The 20506-nt window shown below is 41.3% G+C and overlaps 2 protein-coding genes across 7 annotated transcripts in view; one reads left to right on the top strand and one right to left on the bottom strand.

The window, feature by feature from the left end:
* Window positions 1-1328, bottom strand: part of ARHGAP10 (Rho GTPase activating protein 10) — a gene marked incomplete at its 5' end in the record, with an annotated part of 100998 nt that extends 99670 nt beyond the window's left edge. For both annotated transcript variants that reach the window (XM_083755633.1, XM_083755634.1), the window contains one exon: window positions 1175-1328. In XM_083755633.1, coding sequence (XP_083611759.1) covers window positions 1175-1328 — 154 coding nt within the window. The remainder of the gene's footprint in view (window positions 1-1174) is intronic.
* PRMT9 (protein arginine methyltransferase 9) lies at window positions 1036-19601 on the top strand. Of its 5 annotated transcripts, none has more exons than XM_083755631.1 (14): window positions 1036-1292; window positions 3815-3930; window positions 6519-6710; window positions 6891-7039; window positions 7820-8056; window positions 8398-8565; window positions 9595-9697; window positions 11282-11388; window positions 12417-12609; window positions 14602-14785; window positions 16189-16873; window positions 17478-17631; window positions 18253-18375; window positions 19064-19601. In XM_083755631.1, the coding sequence occupies exons 3-14, from the start codon at window positions 6525-6527 to the stop codon at window positions 19277-19279; spliced, it is 2505 nt and encodes an 834-aa protein (XP_083611757.1). In that variant the 5' UTR covers window positions 1036-1292; window positions 3815-3930; window positions 6519-6524; the 3' UTR covers window positions 19280-19601. The 5 variants fall into 5 exon arrangements, with proteins under 5 accessions (XP_083611757.1, XP_083611754.1, XP_083611756.1 ...); XM_083755630.1 differs by lacking the exon at window positions 1036-1292 and adding an exon at window positions 2722-3698; XM_083755629.1 differs by lacking the exon at window positions 1036-1292 and adding an exon at window positions 2722-3566.
* The last annotated feature ends 905 nt before the right edge of the window (window positions 19602-20506 follow it).

Here is a 20506-nt window from a genome sequence, read left to right on the forward strand (position 1 = left end):
ACACAATGGGACTTGCTTCTTAATAAACATTTATAGGATTGCACTATGAAAACCAGAATTCTGGCCTAATGACTTATTGCAATTATATAATTGAATTCCTCCACAACATGACTGAGGTATATCATGTTCCCAGTTCTAGAGCATATTAATATCCATATGTGCACATGCAGATAGATTTGTGAACAATGCAGACTAAATTCCAAAAAGTTACATTATGTGTATATACCCAAAAGTTTATTTAAATCACTAGTGCTTCATGGCTACTTGTGGCAAAACAGAAGTACTCAAAAAATAAAACAAGCTGCAAAACCCATAATGAAACCACATTTTGCATACATACTAGCCTTAGACTCTGGTTATTAGAGGCCTGAATGACAGCCAGGAACTGTGGTGGTCATAAAAATTTAATATTAGAAAGTCACTGGCTGTCCTTAAGCTTGTTTTATTTTTAAAAATCAAATATGTATTTAATACTTCCTGTCCTAAAAGGAAGAGAAGCCTGAAATATCATCTGCCAGAAGGCTAATAACTGATGTCACAGAAAAGCTTGATATACAATCAAGAGGAAGTTATGTATTTGTATGGGAATTCCTTCCAGTGTTTGTAAACCTTGTGTTTCATAATCCGGCTAGCATATGTGCTGTGTCAGATTTTTCTATTATTATTTATAATCACACAAGTAAATTCAGTTTGCATCTTGAAAGTTATGAGAAGCTCTAAGGGGGAGGGGGTATACTTGTATTCTCCAAGTATAGTGGACCTTTTGGCGGTTTTAGGTGTCAGGTATCAGAAAAGCTTGAAGTGTTTCATCATCGACCTGAAGAAGGGACAAGCTAGAGACTTTCCCCTTGTCCTCAGACAGGCACGCCTCGGCAGCATTTGCAGATGCTCCTTTTCGCATTTCTGCAACTCCGCCGCCCCAGAGCCAGGAAACCCGAAACTCTCTGCAAGATGCGCCGCCACCCGCCTTCGCCGCCCGAGGAACCAGATTCGGCGGAGCAGCAGCAGCCTCGGGCGGCAGCAGCAGCAGACCTTGTAGGGGCAAGGAGAAGCTCCCGTCTCGCGGCATGCCGGAGAGCGGACTTTGCAACTTCCAGCCGCCCTTCGCCGAGCGGCTTTCATGCCGCCCCAACCAGCCCTCCTGCCCCCGCTTGCCCAACTTCTCCCCACTCACTCTTGGTGGCGGCGATGAGGCTCTTGCCATCCTTGAGCAGCTCCTTGATGAACTTGTTGGTTTTCTCCAGCTCGGCTTCGTGGGCTCGGATCCTCTCGCGGAACCAGGGGCTGTCCAGGTAGCAGTCGCTGAACTCCAAGGGCTGCAGCCCCATGGCGGCGGCGGCACCCGGGCACCACTCCTCCTCCTCCTCGCAAATCCCTCTAGGCTAAGCACCACCAGCAAGCCGAGCCCCGCTCTTCTCTTTCTGCTCTCCGCGCAGCGCCTCCTCAGCAGGGCGAAGCAGCAGCAGGCGGCGGGGCGGCGCGGCAGAGCCTCTCCCGGCGCAGCATGGGACCCGCGCGGCTCCGGCAAAACGCGCCCCTGGAAAGAGCCAAGCGACGCGGGGAGGGGAAGGAGGAGTCGAGCGCCCGGGACTAGGATACGGCGCTACCGGGGCTGCCAACGTAGCAACTCCTTAAGGGGGCGAAAGCAGCCTCTCGCCGCGGCCCCGGTTGCGGCGGGAAAAAGAAAAACAAGCAGCTCCTCTCGGCATCCCAGCCCGCTTGGGCGAAAGAGGCGGCTCCGCCCCAGCGTGGCCTCGGCGCCGCCTTTTCCACAGCCCTAAGCTCCCACCCAGCGCCGGCCTTCTCCTCCTCCACCTTCCTTTCTTCCCGCTCGGGCTCCTTCCAGCACCGGCCGTTTGCCTATCGGCTCCTCCCCTCGCAGCTGCCCAGGGTCTTGCTTCTCTCACGCTCCTTTGCAGGCCCCACTCGAAGCAGGGGCGGCTTCTCTCCTCAGGCCACAAACTCGCTCCTTACAACCAACACGTTGTTTACTCTTGCCCTGTCCTATGGATGCATTCAAATCTATTCGTATCCTCTCATTAAAGCCATGCCTTTACTTAGTGGGGCGTTTTTAACCTTCGTTTCAATGAAAGATTACCCACAGCAGGAAACAGCTTATAATTTCTTATTGGTGAGGGTTTCGCCCACCCTTTCCTGTTTTAGCGCCTTTATATTCTGCTCCCAAAGGTTACCTTAAAGGTCCCTTTCCGCTCTTAACAATTTTTGGGAATTTGTTTCCAGTTGGGTGTTTGAAATTTGCAGCTTCCAGTGAAGAGACAAATACGGGACTTGGGTCCACCATTCTGGCATTAGCAGCCAGCTCCAATGTGTTGGTGAAACTGAAACTAACCACAATATGATACTGTACTCTGCCATATCAATATTGCCTTAAATAATGTGTCTAGTTAAGGGTGTGGTTCTTGGCTGTAATTGCTCGGATTCTTTTTGTTAAATGGATAAAAGGCATGTTGCAAGTCGGGCTTGCCTTAAATGAGCCAAGCTCCCTGATGCATGGGAGATAGTTCCATAGTTTTGGAACTAAAACAAAAAAAAGTGTCTTGTTGCACCTTAAAGATTTGAATATTTGTTTGTAGTATCAGCTTTCATTGATGAGAGGCCACTTCATCAGAAAAAGCCTATTCTTGCAGTAAACTCTTGCTGCTAGTTCTCAATGGACAGGCAGCACACATGCAGGACTGGGTGCCCCTCATTTATCCACAGATTCAAAGTACCAACACTTCCTAGGAACAAGCTTATCTAAAATCTACCTTCTTGTTTTCCCCAGCTAAAAGTTGCACAACTTTTCGTTCTGTTTGGGAAATGGTTTGAGCTGTTCACTATCTTGCATTTTGTGAAATAGGGCTGAGCTAGTATGTTTCCATTAACTGTCCACTTTTCTCTCCTCTCCTTTTTTTTGGCTCCCTGCCAGAAGAAAAAAAGATGTGTGGGATGGAAAAGCCCCACCTGCTGCTTGCAAACATTTTGTAAAGCGCTGCATCCATTCCATTTAAAATCTGTCACAAATTGCTTTTCTAATCACACCCACTAACATCCTTTCTCGCTCCCTTTTTGTTAGCATCCAGCCTAAAAAGTTCTGCTGGACTTACAAATTCGTTTCCTTCATGAAGTTTTAGGTGGACCTAATAAAACTATAGCGCTATTGTTTCTTTCGCCCCCACCCCCCGCTTCCTTCCTATTGTTTTGTTTTTGTTGTTTAAGCAACTCATTAAGTTGAAGTACTGTACAGCAGCCTCTTCGCCTCCTTTCTGCTCATGCGCAAACTTTATTGTAAGGCGGCGGTGTATTTTGCGCATGCGTAAAATACTACTACTCTCGTTTGCACAATCTCGGCGGAGAGGTTTCCAGGTCAGCAGACGGCTCTGGAAACTCGTCGCTATCGGTGCTAATCCCGTGTGCGCTACGGAGCCCTGATCCCGTTTACTTTTCTCGCGATACTTCCTTCGCCCTACTCTAAGATGGCGTCCGTAGGCTTCTGCTGGAGCGTGTGAGAGTTTGCCTGGAGTTGTCTGGGCTGTAGTCCCAGACCGCTTGGATGAATTGCCGAGGTGACTGACTCGCCATTCTTTCTGTCTGGCCGCCCCTGTTTGTCTCGGCCTCCCCCGGTTCGCTTTGCACGCCCTGCGAACAAGCTCAACGGCGTCTCTTCCCACGCCGCATCCATCCCGTCGTTCTGCCAAGTGCGCATCTCCTGCCTGCCCTGGGCCCTCATTATTGTTCTGAGCAATTGGGAAGCTGGGCGATGAATAAAACAGGTTCAAAAACCTTTTAACAAAGAAACGTCTTGTGTTTTTAGAGCAAATGCCTGGTTTGCTTGCCTGGATGGCGTGCAGCAGTGGTTACCATACGGCGTGATCCACTCATGTTTACTCAGAAGTAAATCCCACTCATTCCAATTGGATTTACTCCCAAGTAAGTGTGCCTGTTAATGTAAAGCAAGATTGCAGTTGCTTTTTGTTGGATAGTTTTTGTTGGCTCCTTCCTGCACTAGTTCCATTACAGCTTTGATTCGCCTCCACTGCCCTTTGTCCTCACTCCACAGCGAATAGAAATATATCTCCCCTATATATGTCCCTTTGTCTGGAAGGAATAGATTCACCAACCTCTCACATACTAATGTCATATTTTGTTAAAGACAAGCTGCATGTGTACAATTGTTTATGCCTGCCCATTTCCCTTCACTATTACCATGATCTGTTTGGTTTACAATAGTAAAGGTAAAGGTACCCCTGCCCGTACGGGCCAGTCTTGCTAGACTCTAGGGTTGTGCGCTCATCTCACTCTATAGGCCGGGAGTCAGCGCTGTCCGCAGGCACTTCCGGGTCATGTGGCCAGCGTGACAAGCTGCATCTGGCGAGCCAGCGCAGCACACGGTACACCGTTTACATTCCCGCTGGTAAGCGGTCCCTATTTATCTACTTGCACCCGGAGGTGCTTTCGAACTGCTAGGTTGGCAGGCGCTGGGACCGAACGACGGGAGCGCACCATGCCATGGGGATTTGAACCGCCGACCATGCGATCGGCAAGTCCTAGTTAAAATATTACTGTCACTGCCTTCATACTCCTTTAGTGTTTTTTTAAGCTGAGTGAAATTCCTCCAGCATATGTTAATGTTCACCTCTGTTCTTAGAATGAATTTATCAATCACATGGGCATCTGCATTACAAAATGTTTTAATAACACATGATATATCAAATTCTCATTAACAAATTCCTATGACCAGTAATAGTCACTAGGGCACAGAATAAATGAGCCTTGCCTGATCATGTCTCATTATAAAGATGTTATCCAGGCCCCTTGATAATATGTATATTTTGGAATCGCACAACATTCAATTATCTGTAATAAGTTGTTTTAAAGTGCAGCTTCCCATGTTTTGCTTCCAGCAGGATCACAAGGAACAGAACTTAAAAAAAAAAAAAAACATTAACCATGTGGTACTGAACACTGTTCCTAGCTTTAACTGACAGATCAGGATCTGCAATTTTGTCATGGTCTGGCATAGCATGGGTCCCATCATATATATATATATATATATATATATATGCAGGTTTTGGTGTCCTCGGGTGTCTTCCCGTGTAAAAGTTGGGGTGTCTAGGCGACGTTTCGACGAGGTCTCACTCGTCATCTTCAGGCTGGTGCTTTCGGCTTCTTGTTACTGGAACAGAGCGGGATCTCAATGTTTGAGTTCCTATAAATACTGTAGAGGGGGTGTGGTGTCTAGCCTCCAATGTTCTGGGCAGAGAGGAAGTTCCCAGGCTAGTGTGCCTTTTCTTCTTTTGTTCCTTAATTACTTGAGAGATACCTTGAGTGATTTCTTGAGTGATATCCTGAGTACCACTTAGGTGGGTCATTAGGTGTGGATTAGTTGCTAAAGTCTTTGTGTCTTGACCTCTTGAACTTTGTGAAGAGTTTTCCTGAGAAGATGGCTGTATTGCACTTAGTTGTGCTTTGGCTTGGCTTCGTGTATAGGGGCGAGCTGTGGTTTTGTGGCTTGTGTCAGCCAGATCTGTGTAGAACCCAGACCCTCTCCACAGATGAATTACTGACACCATCCAGTAGCCAATCCATGGTGGCACCTCCGGATGCTGCACCCCCCTGCAATCCCTACACAGATCTGGCTGACACAAGCCACAAAACCACAGCTCGCCCCTATACACGAAGCCAAGCCAAAGCACAACTAAGTGCAATACAGCCATCTTCTCAGGAAAACTCTTCACAAAGTTCAAGAGGTCAAGACACAAAGACTTTAGCAACTAATCCACACCTAATGACCCACCTAAGTGGTACTCAGGATATCACTCAAGAAATCACTCAAGGTATCTCTCAAGTAATTAAGGAACAAAAGAAGAAAAGGCACACTAGCCTGGGAACTTCCTCTCTGCCCAGAACATTGGAGGCTAGACACCACACCCCCTCTACAGTATTTATAGGAACTCAAACATTGAGATCCCGCTCTGTTCCAGTAACAAGAAGCCGAAAGCACCAGCCTGAAGATGACGAGTGAGACCTCGTCGAAACGTCGCCTAGACACCCCAACTTTTACACGGGAAGACACCCGAGGACACCAAAACCTGCATTCCTGTACCCGTGAAAATCTACGAAAGCATATATATATATATATATATATGGGAGTGGGTCCCATAATTTATCTTTGGTCTAAAGGTGAGTTCCAGGTTAGAAAAGAGTGAAGATCAATGTCCTAATCTTCAGTTTGTGTTGCACTCACAACAACAATCACACGGAGTCCTCTACTACCACACTTGGGAACCAGCATGCATCCAATTTGCAAAACGCTGCAAATGAATCTATAGGTGCTGCATTCATAAGTGCTTTGCTGGAACTCTAACATGAAAAATAGTAAGTGCATTTGCATGAAATGTCTGTTGCGTATATTTCACTTTTGTAGCAATTGGGCTATAATGAGTGCAAAAATGTTGATGCAAACATTTTGTTTGCAACTTTTTGTAACATTGCAATAAATGTTTTTGTTTTGGCAGTTCAGAATGCCTAACTCTAAAAGGAGATCTCGGCATAGGCGCAATGTTGGTCAGGAAGCTGGGAGGCGTGAATTAGTGTCTAGATCCTTGCAAAGTGCTCAACACTGTCTGGAAAATCAGGACTTTGGAACTGCATATGCCCACTATCTCTTGGTATTGAATCTAGCTCCTGAGCTTAAAAATGATGTCAAGGTAAGCAGTTGTTCTTTGTTCAGCCATTCTCTCTGACAAATAGGTTTATTTGTGTACAAGTTTAGAGACAGAAATAACATGCAAATAGGCCATTGCATGCCATATATCTATTTACCAATAAAAACATTTTATTAGCGTGAATAAACTAATTGTTGCGACTAAACTATCACTTTCCTTTAGGAAACATTTCAGTATACCCTTTGTAAATGGGCAGAAGAGCTGAATTCTCTCACACGATTTCAAGATTTATTTGATTGCTATGAGCATGCTCTGGAATTATTTCCTAATGATGAAGTTATATGTAACAGCATGGGGGAACACCTTTTCAGGTTTGTAGTTGCCCTTGGTTGTGTTGTATTTTGACTAAGAATTCTAGCGTAGTGCTTCTTAAATTTTCATTAATCTCACACATTCCATTAAATACTTAATCCTAAATGCACAGGTATCTAGCAGTGTTGTGATTACTTCTTAGTGTAGGGCTCAGAAAGGAGAAGTCTTGCACAACTAAAATGTGTTATAATACTTTTCATGTTCACAGTATTGTTTAATGTACAATGTGCTTTATTTTTTGGTCTGAAAGTCCTCCACACAGCATACAGTTAAGCTATTTAATTCACTACCACAATATGAGTAGTGGCTGCAAACCTGGATAGTTTTTAAAAAGGAGAAAAGGCAAATTCTTGGCTACTAGTCATGATGGCTGTGTACTGTGTCCAGAATCAGAGGCGCAATGCCTCTGAATAGAAATTGCTGGGATGCATGAGTGGGAGAGTGTTGCACTTTGGTCCTCCTTCCAGGTTTCCCATATGCATCTGATTTGGCACTTTGAGAATGATGCTGGACTACATAGACCTTTGGTCTGATCCATCATGATTCTTGTTACGTTCTTATGATTTGGTCACAGCAAATCTTAGTGTTAGTTGATTAGTAGTTTGACAAGTTGCAGTAGGTACCCTTTTCATTTACACAATGCAGTCCAGATTTGTGCTCTTTGCAGTCATTGGTGACGTGTTCTCAAAATGTAAGTGTAGATTTTCGTATAATATTTATGGCTGAACGATCTGCTTGCTAGTTTAAGCTTCATTTTGATTGTGCCACTTTCTTCACAGAATGGGCTTTAGGGATGAAGCAGCTGCATATTTCCATAAAGCCGTGAAGCTAAACCCTGACTTTCCAGATGCAAAAGAGAATTTTTATCGTGTTGCCAACTGGGTGGTAGAACGATGGCACTTCATCATGCTTAATGACGCCAATAGGAATTTGCTGTATCAAAAAGCAATTGAAAAGGCTGTCTGTTCAGGGTGCAGAAGTGTTCTTGACATTGGAACAGGAACAGGAATTCTCAGGTTTGTTGTGAATTCAGTTAATGTAAATGTGTTGATATTTTTTTCTGAATATTGCGAAACAGATAAATTTGCTTTGCTAGGGGGTTTTCTGTGTGTTGTGTTAACTTATTTAATGTGCTCTTCTAAATTAGGTTGAAAGTGCCCTGTAATTACTATGTAACAAAGGGTGGTCTGAAAGGTTAAATAAATTAAAAGTCTCCTCAGTCCCAATTTGATACAGAGGGCCCATTTAAGGTTATTAAAATATTTTAGTTAATATTTGATTTGAAAAATGTTATATTAATATTTTGTCAAAACAAGAATCTCTGATGATTTCTGTTTAATGTCCTCTAATGTTTCAGCATGTTTGCCAAAAAGGCTGGTGCACCTTCCGTCTATGCGTGTGAGTTATCGAAGACCATGTATGAATTGGCTTGTGAAGTGCTAGCTGCAAATGATTTGGATGGAGAAATAAAACTACTTCACATGAAATCTCTTGATATAGAAATCCCAAAGCACATACCTGAAAGGTTACTCTTATATTTTGTTGTGACATCTTACTTATTTTTCTAACAGAATTGACAATTTTCACTGACAAATTGTAATCTTGTCTTATTTCTAACAGAATTGACCTCCCACACTGCAGGTGCTAAACATTTTGTTTTTTTATTTTCGTGGCACATTTCTTTCATCTTTAAGCCATCCAAATAAGCTTCCATTAAACAGTGTGCAGCTGAATGCATTTATAAACTGTTCCTTTATATTCCCTATATACTATTACTTATTTATTTCCTGAATAACTCAGAACATCTGTCCAGAATGCTTTTATTTTATTTTAGAAGGCAAAACCTTCTTCAGAATTAATTTCAGTAAATAGCTTATGATCTAGAAAAAAAACTTTGCCAGCCTGGTATTCTCCAAATGCTTTGAATTGCAATTCCCTTTAGCCCAAGCCAGCATGGCTATGTCAGTCACAGCAGATTGGAGCGGTAGTCTAAAGCATCTGCAGGCATCACACTGCCGATGGCTACTCTAGCACAGCTAACAGTGGTGGCAAAGCATAGAATCATATGCTGCATCCCCAGGACCAATCGAAATGTCACCTCCTTGCTCTGGAAGCTCATCCTACTTCCTTTATCAAGACAGTAGTTGAACAGAAATGCCTGCAAGGGGCTTTTCCAGAACTGAGGTGTAATGGGGAGATAGTTGCCTATGGCCTGGAATGCAACATTCCAAATAACTGCAGACAATCTCTTCTCTGCCATTCCACTCACCCACCCACCCCCCAAAAAACCACTGATCACAAACTTTTCTGTTATATTAGAATAACTAAGAACTGTGAGAAGTAGTTTTAGGGCCAGGAGGTCAGAAAGGATGCTGGCTTATCTTAAGCAGAAGCCAAAAACCCAGAATAAAATTTGATTACTCAACACAAGAAGAGACTACTGATTTCACATTAGTAGATTTTAAGTCCTGCTTCAGGTTTTATAATTTTCTTCCATTGCTGATTATAGTGGTTCTGAACTACTGCTTTCTTTTTATAACACTATATTTAATAGAGTTTCCCTGGTTGTCACTGAAACGGTAGATTCTGGTTTATTTGGAGAAGGAATTGTGGAAAGCTTGATCCATGCTTGGGAGCATTTGCTTTTACCACCAAAGGCAAGTATCTATGGGTGTCTTAAGGCCTGATACACTGTAAAAATGATTTTGCACTATGACTGCTATGGATAGCAATGAGATCAAGGCTCTGCAGCCTCGCAATAATGTTTTAACATTTTTCTTTTATTAGTTCTCATAAACAGCGAACTAGAAACGTGAAATGTAAACATTACTTACACAGGTCTTCCAGATCACATAAGAAAGTTTGCTTGCCAGTACTGCAGCTCCCTAGAGTCTAGTAGCATTGGCATGAAGACTTCCCATGCGATCCAGAAAGAGCACATGGGAAAGAACATTTAAGTGTCCTCACAGTTAAGTGGACCCTTAAGGCTGGGAAAGTCAATTGCGGTAGACTGTACCATTCTTTTCGGTACGGAATGAGAGATTAGACAAGTGTGAGAGAGAGTTTTTAAAGAACTACTAGCCTCAGGCCAACTCTATATATAGAACATGTTTAAAGTTTTGGGATGGATTCAACTAACCCATTCTGCTAGTGGAAGCCACTGCAAAGACTCCCGCTAGCGCTGTGGGGCTTTCCCCTTCTCCTGGCGCTGCCCGCCCCCCACCTCTCCCATATCCACTATGGAGGGTCAGGAGAACCCCAAAAACAGTGCACAGGGAGAGGAGATGGGAGATGGTTCCATCAGGCAAGCAGAAATGCTTGCACTATCGAATCAGTCTCCTTAGCACTACATTGAATTCCATACATTGAATGTAATGCGAGGAAAATGCCATGACTTAAGGGTGTGCAGCTGATGCAAAATAAAAATGAATTGTATCCACAATTTAATTTTTTGAATGTGTCTTGAAGTTCTAGATTCAAAAGCAATGAGGGCATGTTTCTTACCCATCCGTTCATAGTACTGTTTACTGTATTTTTTTTAAAAATGAAAGATTTCCCCTTCTCATAGTGATTAATTCCTTATCTCAAAAAACCCATTAAGGGTCTTCCATTGTAAGAATTTATGAGATGATGTTACATATTACAACAGTTAGAAGACAAAATAGTTACGGTTGTGGAAGATTATTCTTCAATAAATATAATAAATGGCTGAAATATTTTCTCTTTTAAACAACTGATATAGATATTCTTTCTGATATCACTAGTGCTGAAAGTTATCTAACGTGCTTTTCAAATAGCCATATGTGTTATACCATAATATCTTTATTTTTAATTCAAGTCAAAATGTGTTCTAGACTGAGGGTTGGCTTGGCAACAATCTCTCATTTTGCACAGTGAATAGAGCAGATTGAAAAACAATTAAGACAGACCTTTTTTCCACTCAGCTGAAATCCAAATATTTATACTTAACTTGACGCAGCCAAACCCTAACTTAATCTGTGTACAGTGACTGAACAGTTTATATTAATTTTGTGTTTTAATTGTATGTTAATCTATTTTTAGCTTAATGTTAATTTTAACAGTTTTAAGGGTTTTTAATGGTTTGTAACTTTTTTATTGTTAACCACTTAGATATTGTACTATTAAGCAGTATATAAATTTAAAGATAATGGAATAAGTTCTTGTGAATAGTAGTCTTGTATAGTTTTGTAGCTTTGTAACTTTATCTATTTATCAATCAGCCCAATGATGGCAGAGTTAATGCTGAAAACTATGGTAAAGTTATACCAGCAGGAGCTATTGTGTGGGGCATGGCAGTGGAATGCGGAGAGATACGCAGACATCATAGGTATGTTTGTGCTGCTGACATACGTTGGGAAAGCATGTTTAAACTTGGACAGGGAAGAGGAAATGTCTCCCTTTTAAAGATAAGATTTTTATTTTGCTCATCCTGCTTGTTAGGTTGGATTCCACATAAGTGGAAATAACAATAACTTTGAGTTTTCTGCACTGAAATTCATAAAACTCGAATCAGCCTTTCGCCAAAATGAAGCTCATCCCACATGGAAGATGTCAACCCATCTTCAATTTGGTCATCAATTTCCACTTACATCCTGTTCTTATAGAATCCTCTCTTCATGTGCAAGAGCCCAACGTAATTTTTAAGGAAGGGAGTAAAACTTTCAGGGTATAAATACTAGAATGTGGGAAGGCTGTTAGATTAATACAATTTATTCTATGCTATTAGTTTGATTGACTGTGTTTTTACATTGTATGTTATTAACAAAACAACCCTGCCCTTCTTATGGTTAAAAAGAAAGGGATATACATGTTAAAATAGAACACAATCGTTACGTATGTCTTTAAGCTCAGCAAATCTTTTTTTGTGAGCCTCTCCTTAATGTGCCAAGAACCAATGCTGAGTTCAACACATTCAAAGTGTTGGTGCTGACCTTTAAAGCCCTAAACGACATCAGTCCTGTATACCTGAAGGAGCGTCTCCACCCACATCGTTCTGACCGGACACTGAGATCCAGCACCGAGGACCTTCTGGCGGTTCCCTCATTGCGAGAAGTGAGGTTACAGGGAACCAGGCAGAGGGCCTGCCCTGTGGAACGCCCTCCCTTCAGATGTCAAGGAAATAAGCAGCTATCCTATTTTTTTAAAGACATCTGAAGGCAGCCCTGTTTAGGGAAGTTTTTAATATTGAATGCTGTATTGTTTTTAACACTCGATTGGGAGCCACCCAAAGTGGCTGGGGAAATTCAACCAGATGGGTGGGGTATAAATAAATTATTATTGTTGTTGTTGTTATTCATGAATTGCATGATTTTGTCTTGTCAAACCTAATTTCTGTCTGTTCCTTTGTTTTCTCAGGGTGGGTGCAAAAGAAATTGCTGGTGTCTGCTTGCCAGAAACATTGGAGTTCCACAGTCCAGTGTACGCTTCTGTAAACTCGGATGAAAGTCTTGAACCTTACACCACTGAAAAACTCAGCAGAGTTCCTGGTGGCTATACGGCCCTCACAGAACACTTCCAAATTTTGACAGCCAACTTTAACAACCTGCAGGTAACTTTTGGATCACATGGTGAACGAAACGTTTATCAATTGCAAAAGGATTAATGCAGAGGTAAAAGAGAGGTTCATCTGGATTTTGTTCTGTATGGTGAGATGGAGGTGCATGGAAGATAAAAAGATGACTGAGGGTATTCTACAACCCCAGAGTGGGATTAAGAAAGGACAGAAAGTTGAGACCTGAGATGGGGAGCCTGTGCCCCCTAAGAATGTAGTTGAACTTTCATCACCCCCATCTAGCAGAGCCATTGGTCATGGATGTTCAGAGTTGTAGTATATTGACACCTGAAAGGCAATAGGTTTCCCATCAGTGGAATAGGAAGACAGGTTTGCCATACAGTTCTATAAACTATTTCTTTTAGGAGCAGTCAGCATTGGATATTGCAAGCAGCTATAGTCCTTCTAGATAGGCTCTGAGCTAGTACCAGTTAAGCCTGAGAGGGTAATGTGTTTCGTCGATCATGCAAGCATGCCTCTTTGATTTTTGACCCATGGGAAAATGTTTGCAAGCAAGATCTTAAAATACACCCCCTTGTATACAGGCAGTTATTGCCATGCTCTGAATCAATAACTCTGTTTTCACCTTCACTTTATCTGGCATCTGAGATTAATAGGCAGAGTACAGCAAAGCACTTTAATAGAAACTATAATGCAGTGATCTGTGGTATGTTCCATCAAGATTTAAATACTTAATATTATATGTTTAATTTTTTAATACTTCTGGCCAAAACTGTTGTATGCTGAACTTGAGCTGCCATTGAATCCTAAAATATCAGTTTCTTGCAAAGGAGAAGAGTAAAAAGGCCATCTTGGGAAATGTAGAAAAGGGTGGGTACCAGGGAGGGTAGGAAGACTCCATTGTTGAACAATGAAACTGGACTTCAGTGTTCTCTCCTTGACACCTGCATATAAATTTGCTATTAATTGGTGGTGGTGAAAACCCCCCATCCTTTGAAAACAAAGAATTAAAATAAATGATCTCAAGAGTGGTTTACGTAAGAAAGGAAAGTTTTGGAGCATGACATTCTTTTTTATTTTGGTTTTCCTTACTCCTTGGAACCCAATTATGACTAGTATTTGTCTGGGCTCAGCAGGCTATGATTCTTCTGGAAAAAAAGGCATCACCATTTAGTGGGATTTCCATATTGGGTCCTAAAATATGTAATCATAATATATCTACTGCCAAATGTTAGGAAGACTGTACAATAATATGACTTTTATATTTTTCTTTCATTCAAAGAAGACTCTTATTTTTAGCTACCATTTTCTTAAAACCATTTACATTCTGTATATTTTTAGATTTAAGATGGATTATAAGGCAGTTCGAATCCCCACGTTGGGGTGAGCACCTGTTGTTCGGTCCCAGCTCCTGCCAACCTAGCAGTTCGACAGCACGTCAAAGTGCAGGGAGATAAATAGGTACTGCTCCGGCAGGAAGGTAAACGGTTTTCTGTGTGCTGCTCTGGTTCGCCAGAAACAGCTTAGTCATGCTGGCCACATGACCTTCAAGCTGTCTGCGGACAAATCCTGGCTCCCTCGGCCACTAAAGCGAGATGAAAGCTGCAACCCCAGAGTCATCTACGACTGGACTTAATAGTCAGGGGTCCCTTTACCTTTACCTATAAGGCAGACAATTGGAGGTGCTCAGCCAGCAGTGGGGACTTGACTGAAGAGCAAGACGTGATGATGCCCGTCAATTTGGATGGCTTTAAAAAGGGATCAATCAAATTCATGTCCATCAATGGCTCATAATCATTATGGCTATATATTACATCCAATATTGGAGGCAGTGTGCTAGGAAACTTCAGTAGGAAAGCACTGTTATGCCCTTGACCTGCTTCAGAGATCTGGTTGGCCATTGGGGAACAGAATGCTGGATCAGATAAGTTTTTAGTGTTATTCATCAGGGATCTTATGTTCCTATTCAGAAGGGCTCTTCTAATGCTCTCCAACATATTTTGCTTCTTTTTTACCATTCTTGGTTAGGAGCTGAAAAGCTTTGCAACTCGTAAGCCATCCAAGATCAACATGCCGGTTATTAAAGCAGGAATACTAGATGCCATTGTGGTCTGGTTTACGTTACAGCTTGATGATGAGCACACACTCTCTACAAGTCCAAGTGAGGACACCTGTTGGGAACAAGCAGTGTACCCCGTACAAGGCCTCCTTGGTATGTCTTCAGGGTTTTATTTTTACAATGACATTAAAATGCATTTTCTTTCTAGGATATCTGTCTGGCTTGTTTTGTATGTTTGAGATGAGAGGTGGGATTTCTAATAAGCAAAAAGAGTTTGCAGGTAGCATTCTTAGGAACTATTTATCATACTGAGAAAAGTGAAGGTCCTCAACACTGAAATCTTACACTTTATGGAAATGTCATTTCAGTATATCTGGGGTGGGGAACTGAATTCTGATGGAATCCTTACCTTCCCGCACAGGTCAACTTTGATGGGTGGGTGTCAAATGCCTGATGTCAAGGGGCATTGTCAAAGGGGCTTGATGTAACAGCCAAACAACTAGACCTTGAAGTTAGTTTGCAGAGGGATTCAAACTGTGCCAGCAAATAGGCTTCTTCCCTCTGCTTATGAGACAGTCTCTTGTGCAGCTGCTCTCAATGAGCCCCACATTAAACAAGTGGAAGAACACTTTCAATTGCATTACATGATTAATAAATCAGTCAAATTTACTTGAATAAAATCCTTAAATAGAAGTGGCAACTGAGACGATACCAGCCATGCATCGTCAGGATTCCCAAACAAAAAAGGCTTGGCAGAATAAATTGAAAACAAGGAAGGACTAGTAAAATTTGGCAGCTGGGAGTAGGAATTAGGAGTAAGTAGGGATGTAAAAAGGGAGCTGTAAAAGTGGCAAACCTCATTTATCCTAAGCAAGTTTCTATATTTTCAGTTTAAAACAAATGCTTACTCAAAGTTAATCCCACTTAGTTCAGCAGCATTTCAGGGAGTACTTCCACTGACCTCAGTGGGAAACATGCTTAGGAACACATGGTTAATTTCCAATTTAATTTCTAATATAGATATCTTCAACTATTTCAGCCTAAAGTCTCAGAATTTTGACAGATAATATGATTGTATTTTAAAGTTTATGTCTGCATTCATCAGGGCAAGTGTGTGCTAATCATTACTCTGGACGCAGGATAGAAAACAAAATTGTGATGTTTTACAGGATCAACTTGGCTAAGCAGTTAATCCATGTTCCTGTTGATACCCACTTTCCCCACCACCACCTTCTTTCTAACATTTTCTCATATTTCCTTTCTATCATGCATCACTGACAGATAGTTTGAGTCATATTTAAATAGAAACTTTGTTTTTACTGTGTAAGCCGCTAACATTGATAAATTTGTGAAAGCTGTAGTCAGTTGTGCTCTGCATTAAGACACCCACTGGGCCTCTTTTGCCTCCACTCTAATAAAATCTGCTTGGCACGTGTTGCAGCAGCAGAGGCTGATCAGAGGAGCTGTTAAAGTAGTGCACGTTTTAGGAAGACTGGAACAGTAGCGAAGGCACAGTGAATAATGTATTTCATTCTTCATCCTTGTGCGATTTGAAGATTACTCTGTGAGATCTGGAGACTCGGTTACAATGGAAATATCATGCCAGGACTGCTATCTAAGGATCCAGAAGATTTCTCTTGTGACCTCAGAATATGGAATGGATGTGGAAAGAAATTTCAAGGAGAAGAATAGTGAGGCTGAGCTCTGCAGTGCTCTGGCCAGCCTTCAAACAACAAATGCACTGGGACAAGAATGCATGCTGGAATCTACTGAGATTGCTTTACTGAACAATAGGAGATACCACGAATGTTTTAAAGCTGCAATAGGCAAAGTGCTGTCATCCTTAAGCCTCTGTGAGCACTCCATGGATGTGGACAGCCACAGTAATGAACTGAATCTTGAAAAGAACCAAAGCAAGAACTCAGTGACTCCTGATCCTTTGTATGTTTTGGACGTATCAGAGGGCTTTTCAATTTTGCCAGTAATTGCAGGCAAATTTGGGCCAGTTAAGGCCTACAGCTCTGTTGAAAAAGAACAGCACCAAGTAGCTCTCAGCCTGATTTCAGAAGCTAACAAATTTCCTAAGGAAACTTTAGAGTTTTGGCTCAACCACCTACAGGATGAAAACATGGTATTACAGAGACCAAAATCTGACAAGTTATGGAGTATTATAATTTTGGATGTCATAGAGACTTCTGGTCTAATTCAGCAGGACGTGATGGAAAAGGCTGCAATATCCAGGTATTGTATGACATGAAATTTTCCTGGACTGTATTTTACTGTTATATTCATGCATAAAACCTTAGCCAACGTAATATAATTTGGAATGATACTTAGCCAAAAGACTCTTGGAAAACAGTTTGTTCTACATTGAATCCATATGTGGACAGAACTTTTCAAATTAATGAGGCGGTTGTAGCTTTATGGGTCATAGCAATGTAGTTTCGTGTAAGACTGAGAATAAACCTATTTAAAATTAAGCGTATAAAATTAAAAGAAGATGGAGTTGGCTCTCACTGTTTGGTCATGCTTCTTTGCAAAAAAACAAAAACAAGCATAAACACACCAAAGTATTTTAAACAAAATGCTTCTGATTGATGGTCTAAATCTTGATTTGTTAAAGGAAGCCTGAGGACAGTGTGGAGAGAATAGTTGTGAACAGTGCTTTTTTCTGGGGGGATGCAGGGGTACGCATACCCCTAAACATTTTGTAAATCTAAGTTTGGCCTCATTGAGGGGCAGTATTTCAATATGAGTAGGAAAGTGAGAGTACCCTTAAACTTTTTTTTTTAAAGAAAAAAAGCACTGGTTGTGAATGTTAACACTTTATATTTTTTTTTTATAGATGTTTGCTTCACTCTGGAGGGAAGATATTCCCACAGCATGTGAAGATGTATGGAATGCTTGTGGAATCTAGGTCATTGCTACTCGAGACCACAGTTCAAGGGACAGATCCCACCCTCGGTTTCAACATTGCACCTTTTATCAACCAGTTTAAGGTATGAAATGTGTTATATTCATCTATATCCAGTTTAGCATGCTGTCTCAAAGATTAGGGTGCCAGAAAAAAGCTTCAGTGTTTTATTAAGGCCACAATCCAGAGAACATCAGCTTCAACCCTGTATGCCCAGGGGAAGGCCTTTCCCTTTTCTTAAAAAAAATTAAAATGAAGGTTTGCAGTGTGACACAGTGAACTGCTGATAAAAGAAAAACATCTGTCTCACTGGATATGCAGCTGTCAAATCTTTATCAAAGCCTAATTAATTTCTTCATGTAATGTTTTGCAAATAGTTTTCACTATTTTACAGTAACAATAAGGACATCTAATTTAAGACTTGGAAGAACCAGCATTTATTGAAAGCAGGGGAACTGTTAATTCCAATAGTTTTGTGCAGAGCAAAATTGATGACCAGCATTTGCAAGGAATATGTTAAGAAAGTAGGGCTATTTGAGCTATCCTGATGCTGCGGTACAGACATCCTTTTGCCTAAAGTGGGAAAAGACCTAGAAATATATGCCCTGGCAACCGAACTGGTCACTTGCCAAAGACACACCACAGCTTTTTGAAAAGGTGTCACAATGATACAATTAATCTCAAAACATGGTATATTCCATTTCAGGTTCCTGTCCGTGTTTTTTTGGATATGTCCACACTTCCACACACACCTTTGAGCAAATCAGTAGAACTTCTGCGAGTGGATCTCATGAATCCGTACTTGAATTGCTCTAGTAGAGAAGTTAAGGTAAATCTAGGAGATGGTAGTTATTGCATGCTTTAGTTTATTACGCTCTCATTCTTGAGTATCAATGTTGCATTTATGGAATTGCACAGGTATCTGACATGTTCTGTGTTTGATACTTTTGGTACTAGTACTTCACTAAAATGTTACCCCCTTTAAAGCAGAAAATCACATTAGAGGAAGAAATCATACCATTTTTATTCTTGTTCATTTGGTTCTGGGTGTGGAGTTTACTGCCTCTGGTCAGAATTAAGTCTCATTGCATTCTAGCTGGGATACCAATTACCAAATGAACACGGGCCATTCACCTTCTCAAGAGAAATTATGGTGAGGCAGTGTATCTGAAACCTAGAGATACACTGGGATTGTACTATGCAGAGAGAGCTAACATTTTGCCCTCCACCTTCCATCACTCCTAGACAATATGGGCATTAGTCAGGAATGGGAGTAGTCATTCAAAACATATTGGAAGCACCACAGCAGCTAACCCCATCTTCCCTAGCCCTCTCGCAAAACTGATACACAGAATCACTGAAGATAAACTCTTGGGTGTCTGAAAAAGCAAGATGCAAATTGGCAATAGAGAAATCTTCCTCAAGGAAGCTTGAATTTAAAGAATACAAACTTTTGTTGTTATATTGGGGGGGGGGAGTTGATTGCTATATAGTAACATAAAATCTTACTTTTGTAGGTCGAAGTTTGTAAAGCAGGTCACGTGACTGGAATTCCATTTTGGTATCACGTGTACCTCGATGAAGACACTGTTTTAGATACATCAAGCAAGTCATCCCACTGGAAACAAGCTGCTATTGTGTTGGATAAGCCCATTCAAGTTCAAGCAGGAGATGAACTTGTGCTCGACGTTCAGTATCGCAACAGTAACGTTAGCATTACAGTAAAACAGTGAACTGCCATCAGCTACAGTGTTTTTACTGTTTTAAAAAGCCTACAGTAGCTTAGTTATTTATACTTAAGTTAATCATGTCTTAGGGTCACACTTTTGAGTCTGTTTGAAGGTCTAAATATTGACTGAACTATTGTGAAATTCAGCACAACTGTTTAGCAATAAAGCCATGGACCATAAAGAGCGGAGAAAGCATGCATTTCTGCCTAGAAGTCTGTGTAAGATGTCTGCAATGCTGAATAACTTAATATTTGTATTCTTACTTGCCTTTTGGAGAACTATATGAATTTGAGTATAAAAAGTAAAATGGAATGGAATGCCACAACATGCCTGTCCACATCTCACTTTGAAGGTTAATAGAGTAAAAATGAATTTGCTGGGCAGCAACAGTGTTGTACAGATTGACTACTCATACACTTCCCTGGAAAAACAAATTCTTCCATTACATAAACAGGTAGTTTCTTGAGAGGTGGTAGTGGCGAGAACCTTTTTGTTATAAATGCCTAAACATGAATTACAACATGCTAAACATTTTTTTGTGAAAACTAGCAGATAACAGATCCAGTAACACTAGTTTCAAGAAGGATGAAAAATCCTTAATGGGTAAGAAAAATATTTTAGGTATGGTTTGGCTGTATCTAATTGTGATCTAGAAGACAAACAGCTTCTTTTAAATCATGGGATGTAGTTCTGTTTCTGCATGTAAAATACCATAATCACACAGATGTTACTACTGTCTACCGAAGTATCTTGGCCAGCATGAACTTCCTTTCCCCTGTGCTGGGAGCACTGAAGTAGCATCACTTGCAGTGACTGCAGTATGAAAGCAGTGTCCATCTAACAAGCAGCTGGCTAACCAATAGCAGTCACACAAAGCAGAAAGACGAGTAATGAATATAAAGAAGGAACAGCCCTGGAAAGACTGAAATGAGATAGGGAGAAAAGGACAAGAGGAAAACAAAGAAGACATGGAAAAAAATGAACAAAGCTCCAGAGTGGACGTTAGCAGACCAAAAAAGGGCAGTGGGGAAAGAAAAGGCACACAGAATAACCCTACCCTACCCTGCAACTCCAAACTGCTGGAGCTGCAGTAGCTAGTCAACCAGAAACAAGGCACCATAAACAAATGTTAGAAAGAGGCAAAAAGCATAAAACGGTTTAGTTTTAATGTTCACACCCCACTCCCGAGACAGCCATCAATGCAGAGTTGGTTAAGTTACCATTAATAAA

Source organism: Podarcis gaigeae (genome assembly GCF_964106915.1).
Source record: "Podarcis gaigeae genome assembly, chromosome: 9".
NCBI lineage: Eukaryota > Metazoa > Chordata > Lepidosauria > Squamata > Lacertidae > Podarcis > Podarcis gaigeae.

Coding starts and splice junctions, on each gene's coding strand:
- PRMT9 (XM_083755631.1), top strand. CDS start 6,525: ATGCCTAACTCTAAAAGGAGATCTCGGCATAGGCGCAATGTTGGTCAG. Junction 6,711..6,890: donor AGCTTAAAAATGATGTCAAG/GTAAGCAGTTGT, acceptor ACTTTCCTTTAG/GAAACATTTCAGTATACCCT. Junction 16,874..17,477: donor GAAAAGGCTGCAATATCCAG/GTATTGTATGAC, acceptor TTTTTTTTATAG/ATGTTTGCTTCACTCTGGAG.